Genomic DNA, 27,832 nt, shown 5'->3' with positions numbered 1-27,832 from the left:
TCACTTAATAGCTGGAAAACACAACGTGATCATAGCATGAAGCCTTATATAGTCCAAGTTTGATAACAGCATCAGAAAAAATACATATTAGGCTTCCTTCAGATCCATGGAGATTGTCACTTGGATGTTCATTGTTTTTGTAAATATGACAAATGATTTATAGTATCTAGATGTGTATGATGTATAATCTTGAAAACAATGTATAAACATTAAACCCTGTGGTTTAATGTTTAAAAAAACAAAACAAAATTGCAATAAATCATAATATTGAATCACATTTCCGTAAATACGCACATACATCAAATCTGCATCCGAGTATTGTGATAACCCAACTGACTAGACAGGCAAAGCCACACAAAATGCTCATAATTATATAATCCATCACAATCTAAAAGTCTAAAATGAAAGCTGTAACAATACCATACAATAAGATATAGTCCAAATATCTGAGTGCAATATCAAGTCACACATTTCCAAATCCAAGTGGGAGTGCTGGAAAGGCACATGACCACATGTGAAGATGTGGCTAAGTTAAAACCAGTCAGCCACACTGCGCACACTGTAGCAGTCAAAGCCAAAGGCAGTGGTTTATTTGGTTGTGGTGTTACCCATGAAAACAGCTAAATTTGATTTGGTTTTGAGTTTACTGCCAGTATAATCTGACTAGATGGCCGGCTCGGCTGGATATAAGCTGTAAACAGACACAGAACTGGCAGCTGTTTGTGAATTATACACACCCAGACTGTCTTTTTCTTTCCATCTGTAACTGGCCTGTCAATCACCAACATAAAAAAAGAAATATAGAAAGGGGCGGGTTGGTGGAAATATCGAGATAGAGAAGAGAGTGTGAAAGGTGGTGGTAGAAGTGAAAAAAACCCTCTGGAAGCTTGTTTACACACATACTGAGTTCCTTGGAACAGCTTGGCCGGCCCAGTAGCCATCTGTGTTGACTATACATTGAAGTGACAGTTTAACTCTGTCTGTCTTAATGTGCTAAACTGTCATCCTTACATACTCTCTCTCCGGTTTTCCTTCTGTTTATTCCAGGCAAGCTGGAAATCTGAAACACATCATTTCCTAGTTAGTTTATATATGAGGGAGCTACCAGGCAGGCAACGTCTCAAGGTTCAAGGTTGAATTTATTGTCATTTTCTACATAGAGCACCCCACGTACCAAAGCCAAGCTGGGGTTTGATTCTAACTTCTGGACTTTTGCTTCTCTCTGCACCACTTTTCCTGTCTGACAAAAAAACACTGACAACAATTAATTGTCATTTCCTCTGTATACTGTATTCAGTACACGGGGGAATCAGTTTGTGTTCCTTCAGCGCTCTGGTGTAGACAATAAAGAAAAAAAAATACATTATACATATTCATTACACATAACATAATACATATTCTGAAAATACTACAGGAAGTATGAATTTTACAGCTATGTTTAAAGGACCAGTGTGTGTGATTCTGCAGATATAAAAGGCTAATTCTGAGGTAACAAAAAAGCATAATGATTCTTATTTCCAGGTGATTATGCACAAATGAAAACATAGTCATGGAATAATCATTCATTCATTCAAAAACAATACTTTTTTGTATTATAGGTGGTCAGTTAAACGACCAAAGAATTCAGATTTCTTTTGTTTTCGCCTTAAAATTTACCAAACTTCACCATACGATGATTACACCAACGGTTTATTATTTTAAAAAATACATATTTCAGCTTTATTGGTCTGGCGGTTTACAGGAGGACAGAAAAATGTGACAGAATCATTTAACTTGTGAGGTCATACGTAGAGCTCATTTGCACTTCATCTGTAGGGACAGGGAGGACTTATTTATGTAATGGTCTGCGTGATTAAGATAGCTGTGAGTCAGTGTTTTTCTGACTGTCTAATAAAACTTAAAAAGGCTTCATGTGGGATTTGGACAGTCTCTGCGGTTTCTTTAGTCGCCTGTTCTTTCCCCCTCCTCCTCCACCTTTCTCTTGGGTCATGGTCTCTCAGTCTCGGGTGGTTGTAGCTCCATCTCAACATCAGCGTCATTACTGTTAACTGGCTGACTGGCTCTTCATGGACTCAGAGATTAGATTAAGTTGGTTGGCTGACCTGTCGGCTCATTCACTGACTCGTTTTCTGACCATTTTATTGACTTGTTGCCATTAACAGCTTAATTCAGCTGTTTAATTAGCAGATTTGATAAATTAATATCAGCTCATTGGCTTGCTTACTTGCAGACTTTGTGTGAAGGCACGTGTTAATGCAGAAATTCCATGCAGGACCACATATTCATACCAGACTGTTGGTCACAGTTTTAACACACCCACGAGCCACAACTGACTTTACACTAAAGATTCATCATGGATTCCTTTCTATTTTTAATTTCTTGAGGTTTTGAGACACTCATCATACAAGAAAGGTGAAGGTCGTGCTGTTCATCATACTGAAACTAAACTTGCCGTGACATTTTGTACACAAAATGTATTAGTTGATGAGTGAGCCTTCTGTTAAGTTTACTGACTAGAAGCTGATTTGTAGTGAGGTGGCCTGTGTTTGTGGAGTTAACTTCCAGCTCTAGCAGGAACAGTGTTTTAAGTTTATCTGAAGGTTGTGGAGCTGCTGGGAGTCTGTCATGTGAGCTGCAGCCTCAGAAAGCACGGCTTTGTTAGGATTGTGGATTATAACGGCTCCCGTCTCTTCTCTTTCTGTGTCACGTCCATGTTCTCGGGCATTCCTTCTTCTCTGGGCACATCTTTCTCCTCAGTTTCACCTTAATCAGTCTTTCCTTCTGCTTCTCCTCCATTCACATTAGGAGATAAATACAGATATCAGTCATGTGTTGATAATGGGTTTCTCTGCTACACCTGAAAGGGTATGTATACGCTAATCAGTCACATGCATCCAGCCCATTTTAAGAGCTATGGGCCAAGTATGTCTGTTAGTTAATATCAGTTTGGAGGTGTTTTCATTTACAGTACCTTTTCGAAATGATGGCGACCACTGGGCCCAACATATTTTAGTCCATTCTTGCTGTTGAGACTTGTGGAGTGGATTCCATTCTGCAGTTTTGCTATAAGCATACGGTACTTCCCAAGAACCCTCATGGGGAAATGAGTGTATAAAAAAAACAAACACACACACACACACACACACACACACACACACAAGTTTGATCCTAAGTTTGATTACAATAAATAGAAGTGTAACGTCAGCAATTCTGTGGAACTGGGATTGTGTTTGGGCGTGAATATAGAATCAAGAAGGGAAAAACAACTCAAATCAGATACGTAGTAAGTAGAAACTACTGTGCAGTGTTTTGATGTCATGGGGGCGTTATTTATAAATCTATTCAAACCATCCCTCATGGATTTAATTCATTGGTCTCACCTGTACCTTTTATTTTAAACAACACTTCTTCTCCCATATAGCCTGATGTGTTTTCTAGTCTGTGTTTGTCTTGCTTTGAATCTTTGGACCCATGCCCTTTTTAAAAAGTTGAAAGCAGAATAGACCAACAAGTTCAGGGGCCTCATTACACAAACATTTCCTAACTGCTTGTCCTATCCTAATTTATGTTTAAAAGATAGGAAATATCATATCTTCTTGTTACACAAGCAGTCATGTTCTGTCCTATCCCAGACCACCGAACTTCTCTTATGAAATTAAACTACAACTGCAAACTTGATAATCATAATTGGTCTTTTCATGCCTGTGTCTCTGTTTATAACCTACATGACGCCGCCTGTATCCATTAAAATAACACACTAACTAACTGATCTTGTTAGGATTTCTTAAGATAGGTTAGATGGTCACACAGCCATGACTGCTGCTGTAATAAGAAGATAGGATATTTCCTGTGTTTGAAACTTAAAGGTCCAGTGTGTAGGATTTAGTGGCACCTAGCGGTGAGGTTGCAGATTGCAACCAAATGAATACTCTCCCACACCTCACCCTCTCTTTCCAAGCATGTAGTAAAAACTCTGGTTGGCAAATTAACATTAAAAACAAAAGACCATATCTAGATAAAAAAAAAAGAAAAAAAAGGCGGTTCAACATGGCAGACTCTATGGAAGAGGACCCGCTCTCAATGTAGATATAAAGGGCTCATTTTAAGAAAACAAAAACACACCGATGTAAACATAATAATTATGTTGTATTCATTTCCTGGCAATAAATACTCCTAAAAATTACACACTTGATCTATAAGTTAATATAATTACGTTTTTCTGTAATGAGGCCCCTGAACTGTATCTGGAAATTTAGAAACAGGAGTTTAATGTATATAAATGTAAGAATTTAGAGTCTTTCAACTCTCTGCTCCACAAGCTTTGGTGCTGGATGTTTAAGGGAGAGGAACTATGTGTTTGGTGTGTGTGTGTGTGTTGTTTAAGGGAGAGGAACTATGTGTTTGGTGTGTGTGTGTGTGTGTGTTTGTTTCATTGTTGGATGGCTGAATGTGTGCTTCTGGTGGGAATGTGTGACTGTGAATTATGTGAATGAGTGTGCCTTGTGTGGTGAGGGGTGGGGTCTGTTGAGTGTGTGCATGTATGTATGTGTGTGTGCGCACACATTCTTCAAGATGGGCTTATGTGAGTGTTTGCCGCATGCCAGTGTGCGTACCCATGTTGACACACTTGTGTGTGTGTGTGTGTGTGTGTGTGTGTGTGTGTGTGTGTATTTGTGTGAGGATATTGGCTGTGTCACCTCAGATTAGGCCATGATGCGATGGTGGTGGTGGTGGAGAGTGACCCCCTACCAACCACGCCACAGTCATTAACAGGGGGAAAGAATCCCATCGCCATAGCAACCACAGCCGCGCTGCCAAAATGGCCACAATGAAAAGAAAAGGGGGACGTGGGAGGGGAAAAGAGAGAGAGGGAGAAGGGGGGAGGAGAAGGGAGTGAAGGAGGAAGAGGAGGAGGAGGAAGAAGGTGGTGAAGGGAGAGGGTTTGGGTGGAGGTTGAGGTAGGGAGGGTGTGTCTGAAATTGTGTGTGTGTTGAGAGATGGAGGTTGTGGGAATGGTAGAGAGACAGAGAGAGCAGTGATGATGATGATGATGATGGGGAGAGAGAGATGATCAGATAATCAGGTCACAGTTTCTCAGATGAACACACACACACACACACACACACACAGACACACACACACGTGGAGGACTTCTTGAGAATGAAACAGGGTTAGAGGTGATGGAGGTCAGCTAATCATTATCACATGACCACAGCGGGTTTCTGTCCACATGATACACAGCATAGTGGCATTTTTGTTTGGCTTTTGCCTCCTTTCATTCATACCTTTCACTTCAAAGGGAAATATTTCAACCATTTTGTATGTCAGAACATGTAAACGTGAGTTACAGTCCATACACCTAAATCCCCAACAGCCTTCTAATTGTAATTTCGGGTCTTATGTACATAATCGTAAGCATCTAAAAGGTGTTTCAATCAAGATTCAAAATTTTGTCATTTAAATTTCTGTAAACTTTCCTCATATTGGGTTTGAATTGGGCGTGGTTTTGCACTTTGACATTTATTGGATAAATCCATGTCAGTGGTTTTACAAAACCAAACCTCTCTGCTCATTCAATCTGCCTCAAAGTCAGCCAGAGCCCAAAGAAACCAACTGCTACATTTAGTGTAATAAATAAACTTAAACTGTCATTTAAATGTAACAGAATGTCTTGGTTAGTCTTTCCTCTGTCCAAACAATCACCTACCCTGGTTTGGTCAACATAAATCCTCAATTCACAGAGTGAGACATGAAGTCATTCAAAAATTACTGTTTTTGTCAAAGGAGTCTGGTCTGGTGGCTTTAAATGACGACTTCAGTTTCCTGTCCGAAAGGGCTGTCTGATGATATTAATTGTGTTTTAGGTGGCTAAAATACTCCCCATCCGCAGCAGTACATTGTTTAGCCTCCTGTACCGCCTATACAGTATTGATAACTGATCGAAATCAGATTGTCTAATAGTTATGAATGTTTATTTTCACTCAGATTTTTGTCGATGCTTAATGCGACGCTCAATTTTTATATCATATCTGCATTTTTACTGTTTCAAGCCAAATTTCTAGAGGCTTTAACGTGTTTGTCCCATTAAAATCGCAGAAATCTTTTCCTGCAACCAAACACAAGACAAACTGGCCAACATGAAGCTCTGGGTGTGTTTTTTTACCCTGTGACTCACTCATGACGACATTTGTTTAGAGTGAGAAAAGTGAAAGCAGTACATTTGAGAAGTTACTTTTGTTTGTTTTCAGGCGTCACCCTGCAAATATTTCCCCAATCTCTGATTTTCTAAAAGAATAATGAAGGGATGTCGTCCATTTTGGACCTAAAATGCAGCAGAGAACCATCTTACTGACTGCATGTGTCTGCTTTCTTTATGCAGACTTTACAAGGTGATACTTTGAGTGGATCTGTCGCAAACAAACAACTAAAAGCGTGTTCAGAGACCTACAAGACACATGTTTTTTTTCCTTTTTAAATGAGTCAAGAGAAAGTGCTAGGGGGGTGTTGATGTGTGGAAAGAAAAAGTGGAAGTTGAACAGTGACTCTGCAGTCTTTAAGTTCATTCCACCTCTGCAGGGCCCAAACAGAAAAGAGCCTTGACTTTGATTGCCAACTGCGGGGTTCGTAGTGTACACAAGAGCGCAGTGTGCATCATGGTTTGAACATTGCTTTGAGGTAAGAATGGAGCAGTTCCCTTCACTTCACACGCATTAAACCAGATGTGAGTAGCCAAGTGTGAGATGACAAGAACCTGGAGGAGTACTCCACCCTACCAAGGAAGAGGTGAGTCCTTCTTAGTTTGTACAGGAGGAAGCTACTGGGTCACACCCATATTCCTTGCTGGGCGGGTTGGCATTGCCACAGTTTTGCCCGTGTTGATGGATGTGTCTCAGCATGGGAATCCTCACATGCTCAGTCTTATCCGAATTAAACTTTAGGTAGTGCCTTGAAATCTACTCAGAGATATCTGCCAGGCAAGCAGTAGATACGTGCCTCCACGTGGGTGTTGGACAGGTGGAGGCACATGTGGTATTCGTGTGAGTGTATTAAATGCTTCATTATGTTTTTAGAACTGATCTTACATTAATCTGTCTATCCTCATTGTCATTGGTTGTCAAAGATCACTCATCTGTGGCTCAAAGTCTTTTATGCGTCTCTCACATTGTCAACGAATATTAATGTCAGTAAGTGCACATCATTGTGATTGAGCCTGAGCTGCCATTTGATGGTTAACACAATATATGTCTTTATGCAAAAACAGAATAACTAATGAGTCGAGTCTAGGATGTCTAGTCATCGCATTTTATGGCACATAACACTGAGGTTAAGTGTTAAATTTGTGAGGTGTCATGCACCTGCGTCTGAAACTAGTTTCACAAGTCTCTCTGCTTGTGGGTCATTTGTGAAAGTGACTTCTGAAACTGTGACAAATTGTGGCTGCCGTTTTAGGGTCGTAACAACAGACCGGCTCTAAAGGATGTGCTGTGATTCTCTTTGAGCATTTAAACACATGGATAGAAGGTACTACTGTCATTTGGCCATTCTGAACTTGTTGGAAATAGACCTGAGGATTTATACCAGATCCATTGGCTCCAGTGTGATGCTCCACCAAACAGTAGTGGTTGAAAAAAAAAGTATAATTTTGACCTGCATTCCACCTTTTAACAAGCATTTTCTCCAATGTTCTCTCTTTCTTCTTCTTTTGTCTAGACTTAACGTGAGTGATTTTCCTGCTGATTTGTTGGGGTATTGCAGTTTGGGACACATATGCGCACGAGCCTGTGTTGAACTTTGCAGTGGCTTTATGAACAAGTTGATATCAATGATCACTTAAAAGGTGTGAGAAATTAATTGCCAGACAGAAGGTGTTTTCAATTAAAAAAACAGGATTGATATGGTGCGTTGTTCTATAAATAGTGCATTAAATTATAAAAAGGTAACCATAACTATCCTCATTTACCTCTACCATCTACCTCATTTATGCTAGTAGATTTATAGAGCTCAGATGTGCAAGTTCAAAATGGGCTTCTTAAAACCTTTTTCATGTCTTTTTTTATTTTTGCGATAACAACACGGGGAATTGGGGAGAGAGAGGAGGTATGACATGCAGCCAAAGGGCCGTGGGTTAGAATGGAAGCCCCGCAAACTTTTTTTTTATACTCTGTACATGAGCACACCATTCGAAGTGATCTTTAAACTAAACTCAGAACATGTTTATTTTGAATGCCTCAGTTTGCTTTCAAGTGCCCCTGTAATGTTCTAATACAGATGATCTGACACAGTCATACTCACTTTTAGAGAAGTTGTAGGTAGGTTTTGAACTTCTCTCTCAAGCTTGCTTTCTTCACACCACTGCCTTCGTCACTTTTTTTTTCCGTGTCCAACCAAAATCATACGTTGGAGAGTGTGCGCTGTTATCTCTGCTTGTATAATTCATAGGGGCAAAAACTGTAAAGATATACAACAGACATGAAGTTTTTGCAAAGTTTTTCTTCACCGCGGAAACCTTTTAGACATCGGGACATCGTACGGACTAGTTGTAGTTCGACTGAAGCATACTGACGCCTTACCCAACTCAATCAAACGCAATAGACCAGCTTGAATTCTGAGTTGAGACCCATGAAGACCTTTACCATCAACCCTGGTTGTCCGGTGGCCGGTAGCATCTTGTTGCCTTCAAACTAAGGCAAACACCATTAATAATCCGAAAGGGGTCGTACTGGTTTTTGATAGTGGTAGAACGTCTCTCTGACAGACAGGAGACACGCTTTATGACTGTTCTGTCTTGTAAAGTAAATCCTGTCAAGGTGTTTGTGTGTGTGTGTGTTGAGGTTAGTTCAGCAGGCACTTAAGTACTTTGAGTTGAGTGTGTGACTTTGTGGTTTGGGCATGTGTGTATGTGGGTTTTTTTTTTTTTTGCATGTATTTGAAGGTAGGGTCAATATGTATTTAATTTAGCGCAGTGCACACTAACTTTGTCGTGTGAGTGTGTGTGTGTGTATGTGGAAGGGTGTGTAGGGAAGTGGTGGCTGACTTTGCGTCAACAGGGTGTGGTGTGATAACAGCCAGACAGCTTCTCTCTCTCTCTCTCTCTCTCTCTCTCTCTCTCTCTCTCTCTGCTGCCAGCCAGATGGAGGCACACCCAGTTCTTCTCCGCGGAAATGTGTGTGTGTGTGTGTTGTTGTTGTTTTTTCATGACCAACGTTTTAAGGAATCACAAGACAATAGCACAACCCTGCTTTCAAACCTACGGTTAGGTCGATCATAGAGGTCTCAATTCACTAAATTGCAGTTACAAACACTCCTACAGAGATGGGTCATATTTGGCCAGCTGCCAGCTAGCAGCATCTGTCGGCCATAAAGGAGCCAATCAGCAGCAACTTAAGTCAACCAACAGAGCTCCAGAGGAGGCCGTAATAATCTGAGCCTAAACAGCAAGAGCAAAAAAATCCAGTGTGTCAACATGGGAACAGTCTGGAAAATCATGGTAACATCTGGCAGACAACGTGCATCGACAAAGAGCAGCAGTGATCACGAGATCAGGATAACCAACAGGGGCAAATGACAAACATGAATTAATACGCTTTAATGAAAGGCCTGAGTGACCATGTGTAATATGAAAGTCCGCAGCTCTCCGGAGCTTTTTAACCTCGCTTTAGCTCATTGTTTCGGTTTTCCTGTTTAAAATGAGTGAATAAAGAACAAACACGACTCCAAATGAATGCTAACGTTGCCCTGTGTCTGCTGGATGTGCAAACTTTCATAAAGTGATAATATGACCCAGGTGTGTGTTTTATAGCTTGCTTTTTTACCTATTCTGCTGCTAAGTTGCTGGGGGAAAAAAAATCAGTTCAGCTGACATAAAACTAAAATATTTGTATAGTATTTGTATAGCACCTTTCATACATAAAAGAAAACACAGAAAAAGAAAACATGCCAGCAAATAAAAGGTTGCAAACAAATCATTTAAAACAAAATATTTAGAATAATGGAATAATTATTAAGGATAAATATGATAAAACAAGATTATTTAAAAAAAAACAGGTTAGCTTATACAGATGTGAAAAAACCTATTCACATACAGCATATACAAGAATAATTAATACCTTAAACGACCCATTTGTGGATTAGTGTTTGCATTAATACTGCGTTGTATCTGTGTCAAAACTATGAAGCGTGACAGGATTCCTTAGTGATTCCCACCTTGTCTTGCAGCGTTTTGTGAAAAACATACGTCCATGGTATTTTTACATTTGCAGTGATACCAGTGGTGACCTATGAGTGGATCCTTAGGTGTTTTTAAGTTTATGTGTATTTCGCGTCTGGGAAATTTGCAACACATTGAATGCAGAGTGTGAAAGTGAGGAAAAGCATTCAGTCAGTCTGCTGTTCTAATAATGACAAAGAGAACAAAAACAGGAAAGTGCTAAAAGCATTTGCATTCAAAGGGGCCGTACAAAATGAAAGGGGACAAAGTGAACGGAAAACTCGAATTAACACAAAATGTTTTCGTGTTCAAGCAGAATGAATCATCACAATGTTCCTCTGCGTGTTTTTGTTTTTGCCAGATTACTCAAATAAATGAAAATATTAGTTGTGATGCGGTCCACTTGACAGAAAATGATGTTCCCTGTGTTGTGAAATCAAATGTGTATCCAGCTGAAACATTTGGAGTCACGACAACTTCCCGATCCCTGTCACATCCGCCCGCTGACTCTCTTTTCCTTCCTCTCCATCCTTTGCACTTTCTCTGTCTTGTCTGCATGTGATTCTTCATGTCCTCTGCGAGACAGACAATGTCGTGCAACAGCAGTGACCTTTGACCCCGTGGCCTGTAAACATCTCTTGCTGGCCTGCTGTTGACTTTTCCCTCCTGTTGTTGTCAGGGGCTGACAGACAGTCATCAGCTGTTGTTTTGAATTTCTTTGCACTTCGAACCAAGTTAGATAAGTGTGTGTGTGTGTGTGTGTGTGAGAAAGTGAGAGTGAGAGAGAGAGAGAATCATGTCATTGTAATCCTTGAATTTTAGGAAATTTGCAAAACATTTGTGACACTGATGGTGCAAGTTCAAATTGAACCTCAAGCCCTGACTCTGCTGTGTGGATTCCATGTTGGTGCTGGTGTGGAAAATCAAACAATAAAACAGTTTTTAGAAAAACAGCATCTCCTCTGTCTTACCTTTCAACCTGTTTTAAAAACAAATAATTCAAGCTGAAACTCATAAAGCTGTCAGACAAATGAATTATGGTCATGGAAGTAATGGTTTGCAGGGGGTTCAACCAGTTAGTCGGGATGCCACATTGGCCCTTTTGCAGTGACCCTGCAGCTAGTAGACTAGTCCTCTTCTGTGATTTATTTTGAAGTACTTCCTGTGTTCCTGCTGCGATCTATTCAAACAAACGTTATTAATATTTGTGATGGGACACTAATTCTATCGATGAAAATACAGCAGTGTGTATCATAATATGTGATTGTGTCCACTGCCAGAAAAGTCAATATTAAATACATGAATATATAAATAAGGCAATAATTATATCAAATAAAGTCCACCTGTAATAAACAAAGGTAGTCTGTTTTGACAGTACTTTTACCTACTACCTATTGAACTATATTGACTTGTTGATATATTTGTATTTGCATTTATTTCTATATTTATTGCCTCATTTTATTTCATAGCCATGTTTATTTATATGCTGTCATTTTCTTTCTCTCTTTCTCTTGCCCTTCTCAAAGATAAAATTCCCTTTCCGTCGATTAATGTACATGAAACTAGTCTAGTGCTTTGAAGTTTTTTTTATTTTATTTAAAAAGCTCATCATGAGCTTCAAGGAATGTGTTTCACAATTTTCTGATATTTTATGAATGAATTAATCCATTTATTAATTGTGAGTCACTTATGTAAATAGCTAATGGACGCTTGTTGGATGATGTGTTGAGTGACGTTAATGATTCAGAGCTGCAGTTAGAACAAAATTAGAATAGGCAAAGGTAGAATAAGTTTTTAATAACTTTTTTTTTAAAAGGAGGACCATGGCCCTTTAAGAGGCGGTGGCGTGTCCTCAGCTGAAGGAGGGGTGGAGGCAGTGAAACTGTCAGGGAGTGGTTGGGGTCGGAGATAAGTTTGTCTCCTCTCCCACAGTGCAATGGAGATGTCGACGACACGCATGCTGCATGTGATGATGTAATATTGCAGTGTCATGTGCTCACCCCGTGATCACATGAGACTTCCGTGTTTACTTCAGATATGTATTATTTATCTGAACGTGTTAATTTATTTAATGACCATGTTGTGGTGATAAAGACTAAGTGAGGTAGGACAGTGAATGTAGGTTATGCAGAGGAGAGAGAGTGGTCTGAGTTAGAGGAGGAGGAGGAGGAAGACATTCACTTGTAAGGTCACAGCTGTGAGAGAGAGGGTGAGAAAAGTTTCCTCCTCTCTTACTCCCTTTCTCTTTCTATCTCTCTACAGAAGAGAAAAAGCAGTCAAGGTTGAGAATGAATGAATGAAAGTGTTATGGGAGGGAGGAATGTTTTATTGTCTAACTGTCTATACACATCTGTTGAGCAGGAACATGTTCTTAGAAGCTGTTTTTAAGACTGTGTTCAGACAGATATTAGCAAGAGTGGATGATTTGGACAAAATCAGGCCAGTCCTCCCATTCATTTTAATTGGGGTAGCCGGTTTGGGCTGTGGGGAGAGGGCCCAGAGAATGCAGAAAAAATTGCGGTTGAAGTGCAACCTGATGACATATGTCTGACATATCACTGAAACCAGGTACTATTCAGGTGGGGTTGATGGTCCAATGATGCTTTCCCTTTTGTGTTTATTTGTTCTTGGTTTATTTCATCTGCTCAGCTTCAACATTTGTCTCTGGCTAGTGATCCATGCTGCAAAATAGCAATACCATGAAGCTTTCTTCCTTTGTGTTCGTTTGAGAGACAATAGTGGTTTAGCAACATAGAGAGTCAATGAGGAGAGGGAGCCACTTAACCTGATCCCCACAACATTTGATTGAAAAACACTGACACTGTTTGAAGTTGAAGCATTTCTTGTTGGAATGTCAAAAAATGGGATGTCCTGAGTTTAATCTTGATCCTTTAACATTGAGAATCTGCCCTTTTTGAGCATAAACATTGTTTGTTCATTTTTTAGCCACACTTGTGGCTTGGCTCTTGAGATGGAAATGCAATTTCACCACTTTTGTCCAGACAGAAAATGTCTCACCAAAGAAAGCACAGATTAACATGAAATATTGTACATTCAGAGGATTAGTCATAATGATTTTGGTGGTCCTCTGATTTTTCCATTGGACAAGCTTGACCGTGGTTTTGAGTGAAACAGTCATTGAATTGACTTAAAGGAAGTTTTGTACCAACATTCAACTTTAAGAAGTAATTTTAAGAATTGCTCTGATTTAAGAAAATAAACCCTTAACTGTCTCACCTCCCACCAACGCAGCCTTTCTCCTCCCTATTTCTAATACTGGACTCAATATGTTTGTGTATGCTTGTATCTCAAATGATAAAACAAAAAAAAAAACAGATGTCCCCAAAATCTTGAGTTCTTGTGAACTAAAGCAGATTTTGGTGGACATGGCCCTTTTAAAACCCAACCAGCCTCCACCAAACCTGATTACCTGTCTCATCTCATCTCTGTCAATTATTAACACACACACAAACATAGCAATAGAAAGTAAAGGAGGTGAAGAGGCAGAAGAAAAATGCAAGAGGTGTGCTCGTATGTGTAAATTTGTCTATATAAATTAAGTTCAAGCCAAAAGCTTCTGCAAGTTTTTTCTTAATTTTCCTTTGAAGCCTTCTACCCAAAGAGGGGGTCCTCTTGCTCCTCAGGGCTGAGGATGTAAGGGGAGGAGTATTTGTGTGTGTGTGTGTGTGTGTGTGTGTGTGTGTGTGTGTGTGTGTGTGTGTGTGTGTGTGTGTGTGTGTGTGTGTGTGCGCACGCGCGTGTGTTAGGGACTCCAGTTACATGAGTTGTGCAATGTTTGGACCTTAACTGGAAACCAATGGGAACTGACCTCCCTGCCCTCTTCTTCCCTCCCTCTGCTCCACCTTCTCTTCTCTCTGCAGTCTCTTTATTTTTTATTGCAGTTACTTATAAAATGTAAATTAGTTGCAGGTAAAACTGTCACCTGTTCTCTACCTCACAGTTCCCTATCCCAGATAGACGCATGGCTTACTTACCTGCACTTAAACTAGCCTTATCCGCAAATCGACAACTGCCTTTTTTTCCCATAATAACTAGCCAAACATAGACAATGTGGTGTTACAGTGATATATCAGTATTTCTGGTTGTTGCAGTAGAGCTTGTTGGCAAGAAATTGTTTAGTCTACCTATATTACATTGAATAAAAGCATAAAATGTCCATGAAATACGTACACACGTGTCAGTATTTTATTTTTGTGCCGTTCATGTACCCTCGGTTTAGTATATAGAGTGACTTTACACTCCCATTATGGGTCAAGCTCTAACCAACCTGGGACTCTTTGTCCCTTTATGTCTCTACTAAAATGTGTCCAATAATCCTAAAGATGCCATAAAATCTATAAAGATGCATAACCTCCCATTATGACCCAACCTGAGCTCTGGCTGATTTTACATTCAGCGCACTGACAAATGACTGTTTTATATCTGAATGCTATCGACATGCGTGTCAGGAGGATGTTATGAACTGAGATTGAACCCACGGCGGTATGAGCAGTCGGCCATTACGGAGCAGGGGAAAAAACGTCCTGCCTCTTATTTTTATTTCGGTTATTTCTCTTCCTCTTCTCCCACTGATTGTAATCTTAGTTTTATCAGGTGACGATGAACGGCATACTGACATAGTTAAATAACAGCACTATTAAAGGAAAATCTGAGTTTTAACAGGGAAGACACAAACAGAAAACAGGTGGAGCCAAATTATCTTCATCTGCACTTCTAATGAAAAGGACTCAATGTGTTGTGTGTGTTTCTTCGATAGGGGGTTTTCAAAGCTGCTTGGGAAAATTGCTACATGTGTGTTCATGGGTGTGGGTCATAACCAGACATTTACGTGTACATATGCATGTGTGTTGGTGTGCAGACCCTGTGGGGGAATGTACAGAGTGTGGCTGACTGGGGCAATCCCCCTACAACTACCCCCACCCAAAACACACATGCACACACATACACAGGGCCGTAGGGGCGTGGGGGGTTGGAGGGAGGCAGCAGTGACAGAGAGGAGAGCGCTGACCCAGATAGTGCCTATGTCCCACCCTCTCTCTTTCCTACACTGTAAAAAATAGGCTTAGCCAGTGTTTTTATTTCATGTAACAGATTTAAATGGTGCTGCAAATAATTGTTATTTTCATCTACTAATCTGCTGATTTTGGTTTTGATTATTCTGGAAACGTCAGGACTCAAAATTAACGTAGAATCCCAAAAGCAATTTTGGGACATTTTTTGCAATTTAGCACCCCCAGTTTCAGAGTGCAATAACATAGTTGTAAATATGGACAGCTGTACATGTGTGTTTATGACTCTATTACTTATGATCATAAACTAGCGAGTCGACAACCAAACAACATCAAGCAAATGCAACAACACAAGACATAGCATTCAGCTATTCTAACAGCAAGAAGCCCAGCTCGGCGCCTGTCTTTCAGCCTTATATTTCACAAAGCTAATGCCAAAGACTAAAACTCAGTCCCAGATTTACCCCAGTGGCTTCTTACTGTTTGGTTACATTGCTCGCTTGCCCAGCTCCTGTTCTGGCACGACACCGGCTCTTCTCCCTATCAGTATTCTCCCTGCAGCCCATCATTAAATGACGGTTTGTTGTCCGGCAACAGAAACAGAGAAATATGTAAATAAGAGCAACGAAATGATGATTTCAGCTTTGTTAAAATGCAGTGGCAGGAGGGGGCAGAACAGAGGTTTAACAGGGTGGGATGTTTCTGTGTCTCATTTTCAGATATCATTTAGTTGTGTGTCGTTCAGGTGTGTCACTGTGGGCAGAGGTCTTTCTGAAAACAACGCATGTTTCATGTTGGAGAAAAAAAGTTGCAGCTAAACCACACGGTCCAGATCTGTCTTTCATTAGGGTGAGAAAATGGTTTCAGCAGCAGCGGCATGGTGGGAAAACAATCTCAAGACATGTCATGTGTCATTCTGCTTACATTGTGTTTTAATACATCTATGTCTGTCTTTTGATGGAACCACACATTAACCTTTATTTATTTTTTTATTAGACTATGAATATAAAGTAAACATGTTTGGGAAGCTGTCATTTTTTGCAGCTCCCCTCTTGTCAGATCTCTATCATATCTGTCTTCTTGGTGCTTCCATCTACTTTTGCTTTGGTTAGTGGAGTGAATGGAAAAAAAAATGTCCTGCGACATGACTCTCCTCCTCAGCTGCCTGCAGCTCAGCGCTAACAGACTGGTTGCTCGGGTGTGAATGTGTGGGACCGTATGAGGATGAAGTAGAGTGTTCAGTTCACGCTCAGTCAGCCTTCACCAGATAAAAATAGATTTTAAAAATGTAGAGATTGGCCTGTTTGAAGCCCGGATATAGAGCCTCTAGTGGACTGCTGCAGAAGAACTTCACAACAAATAACTCATTGAAAGTACAGTCAGTGAGTTTTGGCCTCATTAGCTGATGTTTCCTGATTTTAGGACTTAAACTCGAGATTATTTTCATCAATAATTGATTTGTAGATTTTGATTTTGTGCAACAGAGGCTATGTTTGTTGTAGATATCGTTTTTCTATTCCTTCACTCTGTAGACAAATCAGTTAACACAGACATCTTTACACATTTAATGCAGATGCTGATGGTTTGCTGAGAGAGCTTTTTGGTGAAACTTGCTATATCCTGGAATCATATTTCACTTTAATTACATTAAAAGGATACTAAAAGGAAAATATCTTTTTGGTGTTGTAAAACTATAAATGGATGTGTAAGCGCCATTTATTATTGTTCAGTTATTTGCATTGAATTGTGCTGATGTTTTGTTGGAGGGATAAGTTTGAGTATGCTTTTGAATTTTGAGCCATCTGCGTTGCCGTTGATGTTTCATACGGCTTACGTACCCGAAAGCAGGAAGTCAAGTGTTGTTGTTAAGAACATGTGTTGGATAAATGAGAATATGGCGGTGCAACAATGAGTAAAGCAGTCTCATGTCATTTCTCAAGAGTGGTTAAAAGAGCAAAAAAAAAGAACGTAAGATAGACACTACAGTGTGCCTTGTTTGAGTTCATACACGCACTGTAGCAGTGCTTGAAATTAAGGAACAATAAAAGAGAGGACACAGAGATGGGGTACCCGGGACAATTCTGGGACAGTCGAGAAACTTATTACAGACAAAATTGTTCCATTCATATTAAAAAACATGAAGTGACACTGCCACAGACTAGGGACAAATTCAGATGATCAGGGAAAGGGACAATGGAAACTGATTGTAGTTTTTAAAATTCACTTTCTCTTTGCTTTTGCTCCAATCTGTGCAGCTTGTAGAGAATTTGCATCTTTCTGGTATCCACTCACACCTTTGCTTTGATTAATATGTATTTTTCTTCATTTAAATAAACCTATATATTTTTATCTTTGGCCCCTTATAAACATTTCCTCGGCCCAACACTGGCACGTCCCTCTCCATCCCCCCTTATCGACTTCCTATGGTGAGATCAGAGCCTGACAGGGTCACACCCACCCCACCCTTTTTTATTCCTGGAACTCCACAGTAAAGAGACCTCGTCGGGGGGGTGGGGGCACACACACATACTCTTGTCACTTCTCATTTACACACACACAACATGCACATATACACCCACACACAGTCTTGCACTATCACTGCTCGTTAGTGTTCTCCTCTCTCCACACACACACACACACACACCTCCTGGCCTCCTCACTGACTGTACTACTTCCATCTGACTGGCTTGTCTACCAGCAGATGTGGATCAAGTCGGATTTGCAGAAGATTCCCAGTGTTTGCTTCCTTCTGCTCGCAGTGGTAAAATGGGTGTGGTTTGTATGCTGAAGCACAACTCCAGAAAGTTCAGATGACTTAAAATTTCAATTTAGCGTGAATTACTGCTTACGAGGCTCCATCTGAACTCCACCTAGCTGGAGGTCCAGATAAGGTTAAAACAAACGCAGAGGAATTATTTGCAGATCCTATTCAATCCATGTTTGGCTACAGCACTAAACATTCTTCCAATCCAAAACATTTATTCAGATTTATTCTGGACTCTGTACACAAGATATGCATAACATAAGTCATAAAAGTTCAAAGAAAAGCAAGCAGAATGCAAAACAGAAGGCCTTGCAAAACATTAGATATTCTGTTTTTAACTCTGAAATTGTTGCTGCACGTGAAAACAAAAATTTGTGTGAGATTACTGAATCCAAGCGAGGTTGTTCCCTCAGTGCCAGAAGGATACAAACTGCACAAAGTTAGGCTAATAAGCTAATTTGTATAAAACCTGAAGAAAAGTCACCCAACATTACAGGCCTGCTCACAACATAAAGTGGCACCCTGAAATTAAACTGCACTTGTTAACGAAATATTTGGTTCTAGTAGTTTGCTGACGTACAGACTTGGAGCTTCTTTCTGTTTTCTCTGTAATGTGCGGTTTACTCCCTCGTGGCGTTTTTCACAAGATTGAACTTCAATTCGTTCAATAAATTGTTTCATGTGAGAGGTAAAGGAGTTGCTAATGTTAAGCTGTTTGCAAGCTCTATCGCTAAAGGGACAAGAAGCTCACAGTTTATTCAAAGATGTATTTGTACCATTGACTACTGGGTCATAACTACATAACTAGAGCCTGATATGCCCTAACACATATATGTTGTATATCGGTAAAGGAACATGCGGGTCATTTAGAAATTGGCCCTAATTGGCAGTATTAAAACAGGCGGATACTGAACATACAGTGCTCATGTTTAGCTATTCGTTTTATCTTTATTCTTTCTTGTTTTCATCACGAGTTCAGTTATTTAACATGTTAAGGAATACTTAACTTAAATATTCTTTGAGTTATTTGTTTAGGAAAGTAGCTTCGCATGGTCATATCTGTGGTAAATCCACATTGAGTTTTCATTCCAGCTCAAAAGCTCATTATACCAGCCACCATTTCCCCCTCTAAAGCCTGTCGTGGTCTCAAAAATCATGGTCAGACTCTGCTCAGAACTGTCTGTTCCTCTTTGCTGGAGTAGTTTGTAGATAGATAGAGGAGGTTACATAAAACTGGGTGGTGACATGCAGCTAATAAGCTATGATAGCTTCCTCAGAGGAAGACTCTCCAGCTCTCATTTCCCTCAAAGGTCAACTCTGCCAAGGTGGCTTGCTATTGGTCAACGGCGTAAATTCAGAGTTCACGTAACTCGACATGAATGGCAACATTTTTAAATGTTGATTAAAAAAAAAATAATCAAAACAAGATGTAATGGAAGTTTCAGCAAAGAGACGGAACAGAGGAAATGTCTTTGACGTAAGGTTCATAGGTGGAGTTTTGCCCTCCAGCTGCGCAGTCTGCAGCCTTCAGCCTTCAGCTCCTTCTAGCAATACTCCTTCCAAAAAATGTCAACAATGGTGCTTTGACAACTAGTACTTCATGTCATACTTGGCTCACAAGCACCAAATCTGATTCATTTATACCGTTTTACATTGGCAAAATATCACCCTGTAAATCTAGAGATGGGAAAACAGAGAAAGCAGATTTGGCTTATTGTGTTTACATTTTCTCTGTCGGTTGTCAGATTTCAATCAGGATTTCCTTTTTATTGTTGAGGGAGAGCCATTTTTATTCATGCTACCACTGCAGAGCTGAATGGACAGGTTCGACATGAAAGGCAGGTAAGAAGCGGCCAATCACAGAAGAGAACAGGCAATAACAAGGCCAGTAGATGAGGGAGCAGTTTAAAAAAACATCATGCTGGGACAAACCTGAAAAGATAAAGAACAGTGTTGTTGTGAAAAACTTTCTAAAATGACATGATGTTTCCCGGAGCATTCTTCAAATTCAGATACAGGACGTCTGAATAGCAAACTTGAACATATTTATAATTTTCATATAGTTAAACTTGTAACAGGGGGTTTGCAGTTCCTGTTTCCTGTCTTTTTAACTGTATGCACAGCTACACGATACGAAAATTTAAAGCATTTCCTTGACTAAAAATGGATAAAAAGCTGCACTTTTAACTTACTGTTGTAAGCTGCAGTGCATTGTGGTCCATTTCCTGCTCGTGTTTATGTAGAAATCAGCCTATGTTTCATTTTTCTCACATGGACTTCTTTCTGTTTGTTTGTTGAATGTCAGTGCAAACTTAACTCACTGTTCATGGTGTTAGAAGCAACTCAGCATAGTCTGTTTGGCCTCAACAAATGAAAAGATTCATTTAAATGTTTCATGGTGGCTCTCCGGTGTAATTTCAGACTGTAGTTGTGTGCTGGCTGCCGGACGAGGGGGGAAGGTGTGACATCAAGCTGCCTTTACCTTTGTTTAGAGACACAGAGGGGGCTCTGTCCCATCACAATAGGACTGAGAGACCAGTGTGTGTCCTCTGTGTGTGTGTTTGTGTGTGTGTGTATGTGTCTGTGTGCATGTGTGTGTGTGTGTGTGTGTGTGTGTGTGTGTGGGAGGGGTGGTGCTTGCAGCCCCACCCAGACTGATTGGTTGAGGCCACACCTTATTGTGGAATCCACTGGGTCACATGTTAGCCTTGCAACACCCCAGGACAGCTCTGCTCTGTCCTGCATTCCCAAACACGTACAGATATAAAATCACTTGTTAGCATCTAAAGAAAGACTGAAATCAGCTCTGTAGCTTCCATTTAAACACACACACACACACACATGGTTTTTAAAAACAGCTAAAAAGTCATGGTTTACATATTGACAAAATGTGAAACTCTTCAGATTTTCGGTATATTAACCCCAGGCCTTACTCATAAATCAACAGCCTGTGTGTTCTGTGATACATTTTATTACTGTGACCTAATACTACTACTCCATTTACACCTAGTACCTTTTGAATACTTTCCCTTTGAACAAAAAAAGAACAGCACCGGCATGACATTATGCGCAATACTCCCATCTATTGTTTTAATTTACGTTTGACAATAACACTTGGTAAATCTTGGCTGCTCTACCCTGACTACTTATTCTGTAGGTAAGATGTGTGCTTTGTTTTGCACTGATCCATCCATGCTTGACTCCCCTTATGCTGTTTTTGAAGTACAGTAAGTACATATATTCTAGCACCATAGAGTGTGATGTATTACAAATGTACAAACATAATACCTTTTCTTAGTTCCCAGCTTATATCTCAGTGTTTCATTCATTGCTATTAACAAACATTTTTATTTTAAAAGTTCAGATTATTATTTAAGACATCTCACAAGATGAGGGCACAGTGAAGAACCCAAGTTATAGTCACGAAATCAGACAAAGATTTATTGCTAGGTAAGTTTTTACATAGAAGGAATTTGTTTTGGTGAAATTGGTACATAACAAACATTCTCTGAAAATATAAGGAAGATAAAGTCTTCAGGGAAAATAAAAATAAAACACTGACTTCGTCAAAAAAAGAAGCCTAATGTATGTATGAAGTATGTATCATTGTTATTAATTTAAAAAAAACCAACTTATTATACATTAATAAAACCAATAATCACAGGAAATAATCTGCTCAACATTCGTCCAAACTGCTTGTTTTTACACAAACTTGCAGTTATTGCGATCATTATTTGGGTTAACTATACAGTTTATCAATTATTCTTCTCTGTTATCGTTATGCATTGAATATAAAATGAAATATTCATAAGAGATGTCACTTAGTCGGTTAACTCAGTGATAGAAAAGAGGAACCACTGTAGTAGAGTTACAGTCCCAACTGAACTAATTTAACAGTGTAAGACAAACTACTACAATAAATACTTAAAATGTAAGTACTCAGTAAATGTCACTGGGCTTTACTATTTAGTCAATATGAATATTAAAAAGGCATATGGAGGCATCCTGACAGCACATGATTTGAACTACATTTCCCAGCACAAGCAGTATGTTGTAGAGCAAGGTCTGTACTGCAGACAGGAAGTAGAGAACTAGTTTGTGTATCTGAGCGTCTGTTGCACTGTGAGAAAGATAATGAAGCGACTTCACACCCTTGCTATCACTTCCTGTTTAGAGCCCACGATGACACAATCAATACTAAGCCACGCTGCACCGTCCTGACGGTCCGTTTGATTGGCGGTAGACCCAAGAAAATATCCCTGCTCGTGTTTAGTCACGCCAGGTTCACATTCAATGCCCTTAAACTCAAAGAAATTAAGGCAGGTTTTTTTTTTCTTTTTCAAACCACGACCTTTAAAGAAGTCATCTAGAACGTCAGCTGTAACCGCATTCACATCAGCAACAGCTGAGCTCAAAGGGGAAGGCGAAAAAGAAAGAACTGGGAGGGAAGTTTACTTCATTAACAACTTCCACTAGTGTAAAGATAAACGGTGTTCGCAACCCAGAGGTGGGTCGCAACATGGAGGAGAAAGAAAATAGAGAAAAGATTTCATATATCCCAGTTTAAATTGATCATCTTCCTTCTGTTCAAAGTTTGAAGACGGAAATGTATCATTTTCCAAGCAAAACAACAAAAGAATTCTCTTGACCAATGTGATGATTTGCTTCTTTTTCTCCGTGTGGTATGATTATGAATTGAACATATTTTCAGTTTTGACCTATTTTCTGGTCAAAACCTTTTATAAACCAGGATAAATGACTTATCAGTAATCACAGCTAAGATATGCTGTCTGCTAGATTCCTGCAGTCTCATTAAGGTTTATTATGATGTTTTTATGCTATTATGCTATACTGTCAATATTGATATGCTTATCAATGTAAGACTTTACCTTTTATGACACAGTGTCATAATGCTGCCACTTTTAGACAAAGTTCTCTGACCATTCCTGTCTTTTTGATGATATTAAACATTCGAGAACTTTATTAAGCAAATATGTGCATTAAAGTATTGTTTTTCGGGATTGGGATGGAAACTCCAATGCTACGCCCTTACCAAGTTCTTTCTGCTGAGATGAAGCCGATGGTTTACATCTGTAGAAACACAGCTCGCTCAACTATTAAGTAAGTTCTCGTACAGTTTTATCCGTTGGAGCTCTGGTAATTCTCAGATCAGAGAAGTGTCTGAGAAAGGAAGTGGACATGGAGAGAAAATGGAGACAGAAAAGAAGAGAAAGGGGTGTGTGCATTGCTCGAAGTGTGTTTGGATGTGTGTGTTGAGTCTCTCTTCCTCGGCACTCCCCACACCTCTCTCTCTCTCTCTTTCTATGTGTGTGTGTGTGTGTGTGTCTCGCTAGGCTTCCAGAGAAGGGTGTGTCCGCCTGCCTGCCACTGAAAGGGAGGGAGGGGTCAGCTCACGGCTACTCCTCCCTGCTCTCTCTCTCCCTCTGTTATTTCTCTTTCGCTCTCATTCCCTCACTGGCTGCCTCAGGATTAGGCCTTTTGTCTCTCTGCCTCCTCTGTCTTTCTCTTTGCCTTTTAATTTTCTATCTTTTTTAAAGTGTGTGTGTGTGTCTGTGTGTGTTGTTACCCCCTTCTTCATGCAGATTTTTGTGAGGTTTTTTTTTTTCTTTTAGTCACCTTTTAGAGCAAAGGTAATTTTTTCCCCCCTCCTCCAATATCTAGCCTGCCACTTCCTGTCGTCCTGCCTCCCCTACCTGTCCCTCTTCCTGCCTTCTTATCTTTTCTCCTCCCTTTTCACATTTCCCCTTCCTCTTCCATTCCTTCCCCACCACCCCCCACCACCACCCACCCCTGCCCACTTTACTCCTCATTTCTTCTTCAAATCCTTTAACAAATCTCCTTTCACCCTCTCCCCCTGCCCTGGAAGTTTTGGCTTTTCTTCCTTCTCTTCCTGATTTTCTCTACCATTCCTCCCCACCCCCCTCCTTTTTTTCCGCCTCCCTTAACTCAAACCCCCTTCTTCTCCTCCTTCCTACTCTTCTTCCTCTATTTGTGATAGATTCCTCCTCTCACCTTCTGTTTCTTCTTCTTCTCCTCCTCCCCAGTGCCAGTCGACTCCTAAGCAGAAGAAGAGTGCCGTCGGCACCCAGAAAAAGCAGAGGAGCCTGGCCAAGCAGAGCGCCCTGACCCAACAACAGCAACCGCCGCCATCGTCGTCGCTGCTGCTTCCGCCGAAGGAAGAGAAGGAGGAGGAGCCGGCGACCAGGCCTCGGCCGCCACAGGAGGAGGACGAGGAGGAAGCAGGCGAGGAGGAGCGAGAGGAAGTGGCGACACAGTCTGTGAAGAAGAAGAAGAAGAAGAAGAAGAAGCAGGAGGAGGAGGAAGCTGAAGAGGAGGTGCAGGAGGAGGAGGGCGAGACAGACATGCCGTCTGTACAGATCAAACCAGAGCCAGAGGAGATGGAGTGCACGGTGAGGAGGAGGAGGGGTTAAGGGAGGTGATTGGTTGATTGATTGGAAGAGGTGATCAAGCAGGAAGGATTGGTAAACATGCGGATGGAAGAAATCAGGTCAGGTGGGCGTGGGAAGGCGTGGCTGCCGACTCGCAGCGCTCACGATCAGACGTGTTTGCTCTCGTTGGGTTGACACTCAACACGTGTTGGATTAGACTTTTCATGTTCCAACTTCCTGGTTTGATCTTGTGATTTCTACACAGTAAACATGGCAGCCATATGGCAAACTCTTTTTTTTTTTTTTTTTTTTGAAGGCGTACTAACCAAGTTAATTGCTGAGATCTGGAAACACTGCAAGATAGCTTAAGGCTAAACCCAAGAAACAGTTAATCACACAGGTTGTGAACAGACCAGGTTAGCCTAAAGTAGACTAACACCCAGACTTCACAGTTAGACTGACTTCCTGTGTAATATTTGTACAGTTCTTGCTGTACTTGTGCACTAAGGTTGTCACAACACCAGATACAATGGCGAAGAGGAAAAGTAAGTTCTTGGTGCACAAAATTTATTTTTTATTTTTTTAAATTACAACCTGCACACCGGTCTGGTATAGAAACGGTCTCTGAACACACCATGAGGGATAGTTGCAGTGTTTCCCACAGAAAGGCTGTGGTGGGTATGAACCCTGCTGCATCAATGCAGTTGCTCCATTCAAATGAATGAGTCCCATGTGGTGCCTGTCTGAACACAGCCTAGCTAACATTTGACACTGATTGGGTTTATACTGCATTTCGTAGTTCTGCGGTTTAGTATCTGTGCGTGTTCTTTGGAAACAACTCCTCCCAGGTTTACTTGTGACAGCGTGTTATGTAAGGTCACCAGTCAGTGACCTTTCCTCTTCTTACACGTGGAGTTTGTTTGTGGAAGGGTTTATTATTTTTCAGTTATCAAACCTCAGATTCAGATCACTAAACAAGGTGGAATTTAATCAGTTGTTTCAAGTAAATGGAAATAGTCTGACAGAGAGACGAACAGAGCAAAGGCATTCTTCAAAACCTTATTATACAACAGCTGCAACCAGGTAATTTGATCGGACAAGACCGCTGACTTTTATCTCTATGCATCACTCCACTTTACAGGTGTGCTAAGGACCGTTTCTTCTGTTGCATTAACAGTCTGAAGATTTATTTCATTTTTGGAAATAATGTTAGATGAAAGAAGTTTCCTTCGAAGCCAGAGGATGTATGGCAGGAATCGAAGGGGAAGGAATGAGAGAAAATCAAAATTCTGGTTAGTAGATTGGTGGGCGGAGGACAGAAAGAGGGATGCATTGATTATAGATGGAGATCTGTAGATAGATTGAGTGAAGGAAGTGCAAGAGCAGAATTGATGGGGGGGACTGGAGTGATGAATAGGTGATAGATAGAGGGAGAGGTTTCTTGAGGGTTAGGAGGGATGGATTGGAGCAGAAGCTGATTGGATGGTGTGTTTGTTGTGTACAGGAGGAGTTTGGAGAGGACTGCGATGAAGATCACGAGCGTCAGATGTTTTTTCTTAGTTTTAGTGAGATGTAGAATAATGATGGTGATGATTTTCCTTTGATCAGTTACGGTAGCTATTATCATGTTTATTACCCAATTCCTCTTCAAAGTCTTCTTCTTGATCTTCTTCATCTAGTTCTTCTCCATCTATGTCTTCTTCATCTTGGTCTGGGTTTTCTTCTTTGTCCCAGCATTCTTTGTCCTGTTCTTCTTCGTCTATGTCTTCTTCGTATTGTTCATGACGACTTGGTCTTCTTGGTCTTGTCCTTCTTCGTCTTCTCTTTGTTTTGGTCTTCTTTGTATTGTTCCTTGTCTTGTTCTTCATTTTGTTCTTGTTCTCCTTCTTTGTCTAGTTCTTCTTTGTCATCTTAGTCTTGGTCTTCTTCTTTTCTAGCAGAAAATCTCTGAACAGGGAGAGTGAATGAAAAAACACCTCATTGTTCTCAGGAACTGCTGCTGCTGGAGTCTTTGAGCAAAATATTTAACCCCCTGTAACTCAGGATATGCAGTAAGCGGTGGATAAATGAATGGAGGCAGACTTTTACAGACTTCTCTGCATTATAAAGATGATGATGAGTCGTTCTGCTTGTCTTCAGGACAGCAAGTGAGTCGAGCAGGTTGTCCCGAACGTGACTGGAATCGATTGATGGGCGCATAAAATGACATAGAAAGTCACACTTTGCAAACAAACACTTAATTGCTCTCTCAGCGTGTTGACATTTGTGGTTTTGCATTTCAAACAGCAGTGTCGACCTTTTGTTTGTTTTTAATCCTGAGTGACTTTAGGGAGAGCATCAGGAGAACAAGCTCCATGAGGCAAATAGTGAGTAGGTCAGAGGTCACACAGCGCCAAAAAGCCCTGACAAGAGTCTGTAAATCATTTTGAGGAGAAAAGCCTCCTCTTGACATCCAGTTGCCTGCTAGGGTTGCCCTGCATGTCGCTTTAATGCATTTAATGGTTTTATATCTCAGGATGGCACTATTTTTGTCAGATTGTCTGCTAACTCATTTGCATCGTTTTCATTTATGATTTATACTGAACTGGAGAGTTTCTCCGAAGCAGAGACGCATTTGTATCTTTCAGTCGACTTCTCTTTTATTAGGACTTTAGATGTCTCAAAGGATTTGAGGAGTGTAAATTAACATGACCAAATGTGCTGTCCAGGTCTACAAATCATGGTCGGAGAAGGCAATTTAGAGATGATAAGATAACATGAACACTTTATAAAAAAAGACTTTTTTTGTGTTTCATGTGTGGCCGCATTTTCGACTCTGGTGATCCAACAATATTTGGAGCTGTTTTAGTTGTTGTTATTGTCCCGGACTTTTATTTGGCACTTTTATCCAGCATTAAGTGCATTTTACCACATAAATATATGACAGCAAATACAAGCCTTAACAATAAAAGATGTGCGATTTTTTTTGCTAACGGCTCATAAATATAGGCCTGTTTCTCTCTGTTGTCTTTACATATATTATTGATGTAAACATTCTTAAGTAAAATGTAGTTTTAGGTTTGTCCTGAATTAAGAGACGTGTCAATTAGTAATAATGACTATGGGCGGTTTCAGTGCCTGGTTTTGAATTTTTAGCCTCTTTGTTTACATTTAAAGGATCGATTATACCTTTTTGCAACTTAAATTCTCTGTCATCAGATGGTAAGATTATTTCTTCTGCTTCTTATCTTCCAAAAGGCCACATTATGTTCTTCATGATATGTGGTTAACTGGCTGAGACAAAGACAAACTTACACAGCTCATATTTATGAATATTTGTCTACTAGCTGGGTGTAGCTTCTCATCCTGATTAGGGACATAGCGAGGCCAGAATTAATCTGTTAATTAAATATAATCAAAAGTAATAAATATGTTTCCAGTG

The 27,832-nt window shown here is 40.3% G+C and overlaps 1 protein-coding gene across 2 annotated transcripts in view; it reads left to right on the top strand.

Annotated features, from left to right (window-relative positions):
* Positions 1–27,832, top strand: part of klf8 (Kruppel like factor 8) — a 66,975-nt gene that overhangs the window by 9,082 nt on the left and 30,061 nt on the right. For both annotated transcript variants that reach the window (XM_019279586.2, XM_010737330.3), the window contains exon 2: positions 24,067–24,432. In XM_019279586.2, coding sequence (XP_019135131.2) covers positions 24,067–24,432 — 366 coding nt within the window. The remainder of the gene's footprint in view (positions 1–24,066; positions 24,433–27,832) is intronic.

This window comes from Larimichthys crocea, chromosome III, assembly GCF_000972845.2.
Source record: "Larimichthys crocea isolate SSNF chromosome III, L_crocea_2.0, whole genome shotgun sequence".
NCBI lineage: Eukaryota > Metazoa > Chordata > Actinopteri > Sciaenidae > Larimichthys > Larimichthys crocea.
The sequence above is the reverse complement of the archived record's forward strand: the minus strand, read 5'-3'. Positions and strand labels throughout refer to the sequence as shown.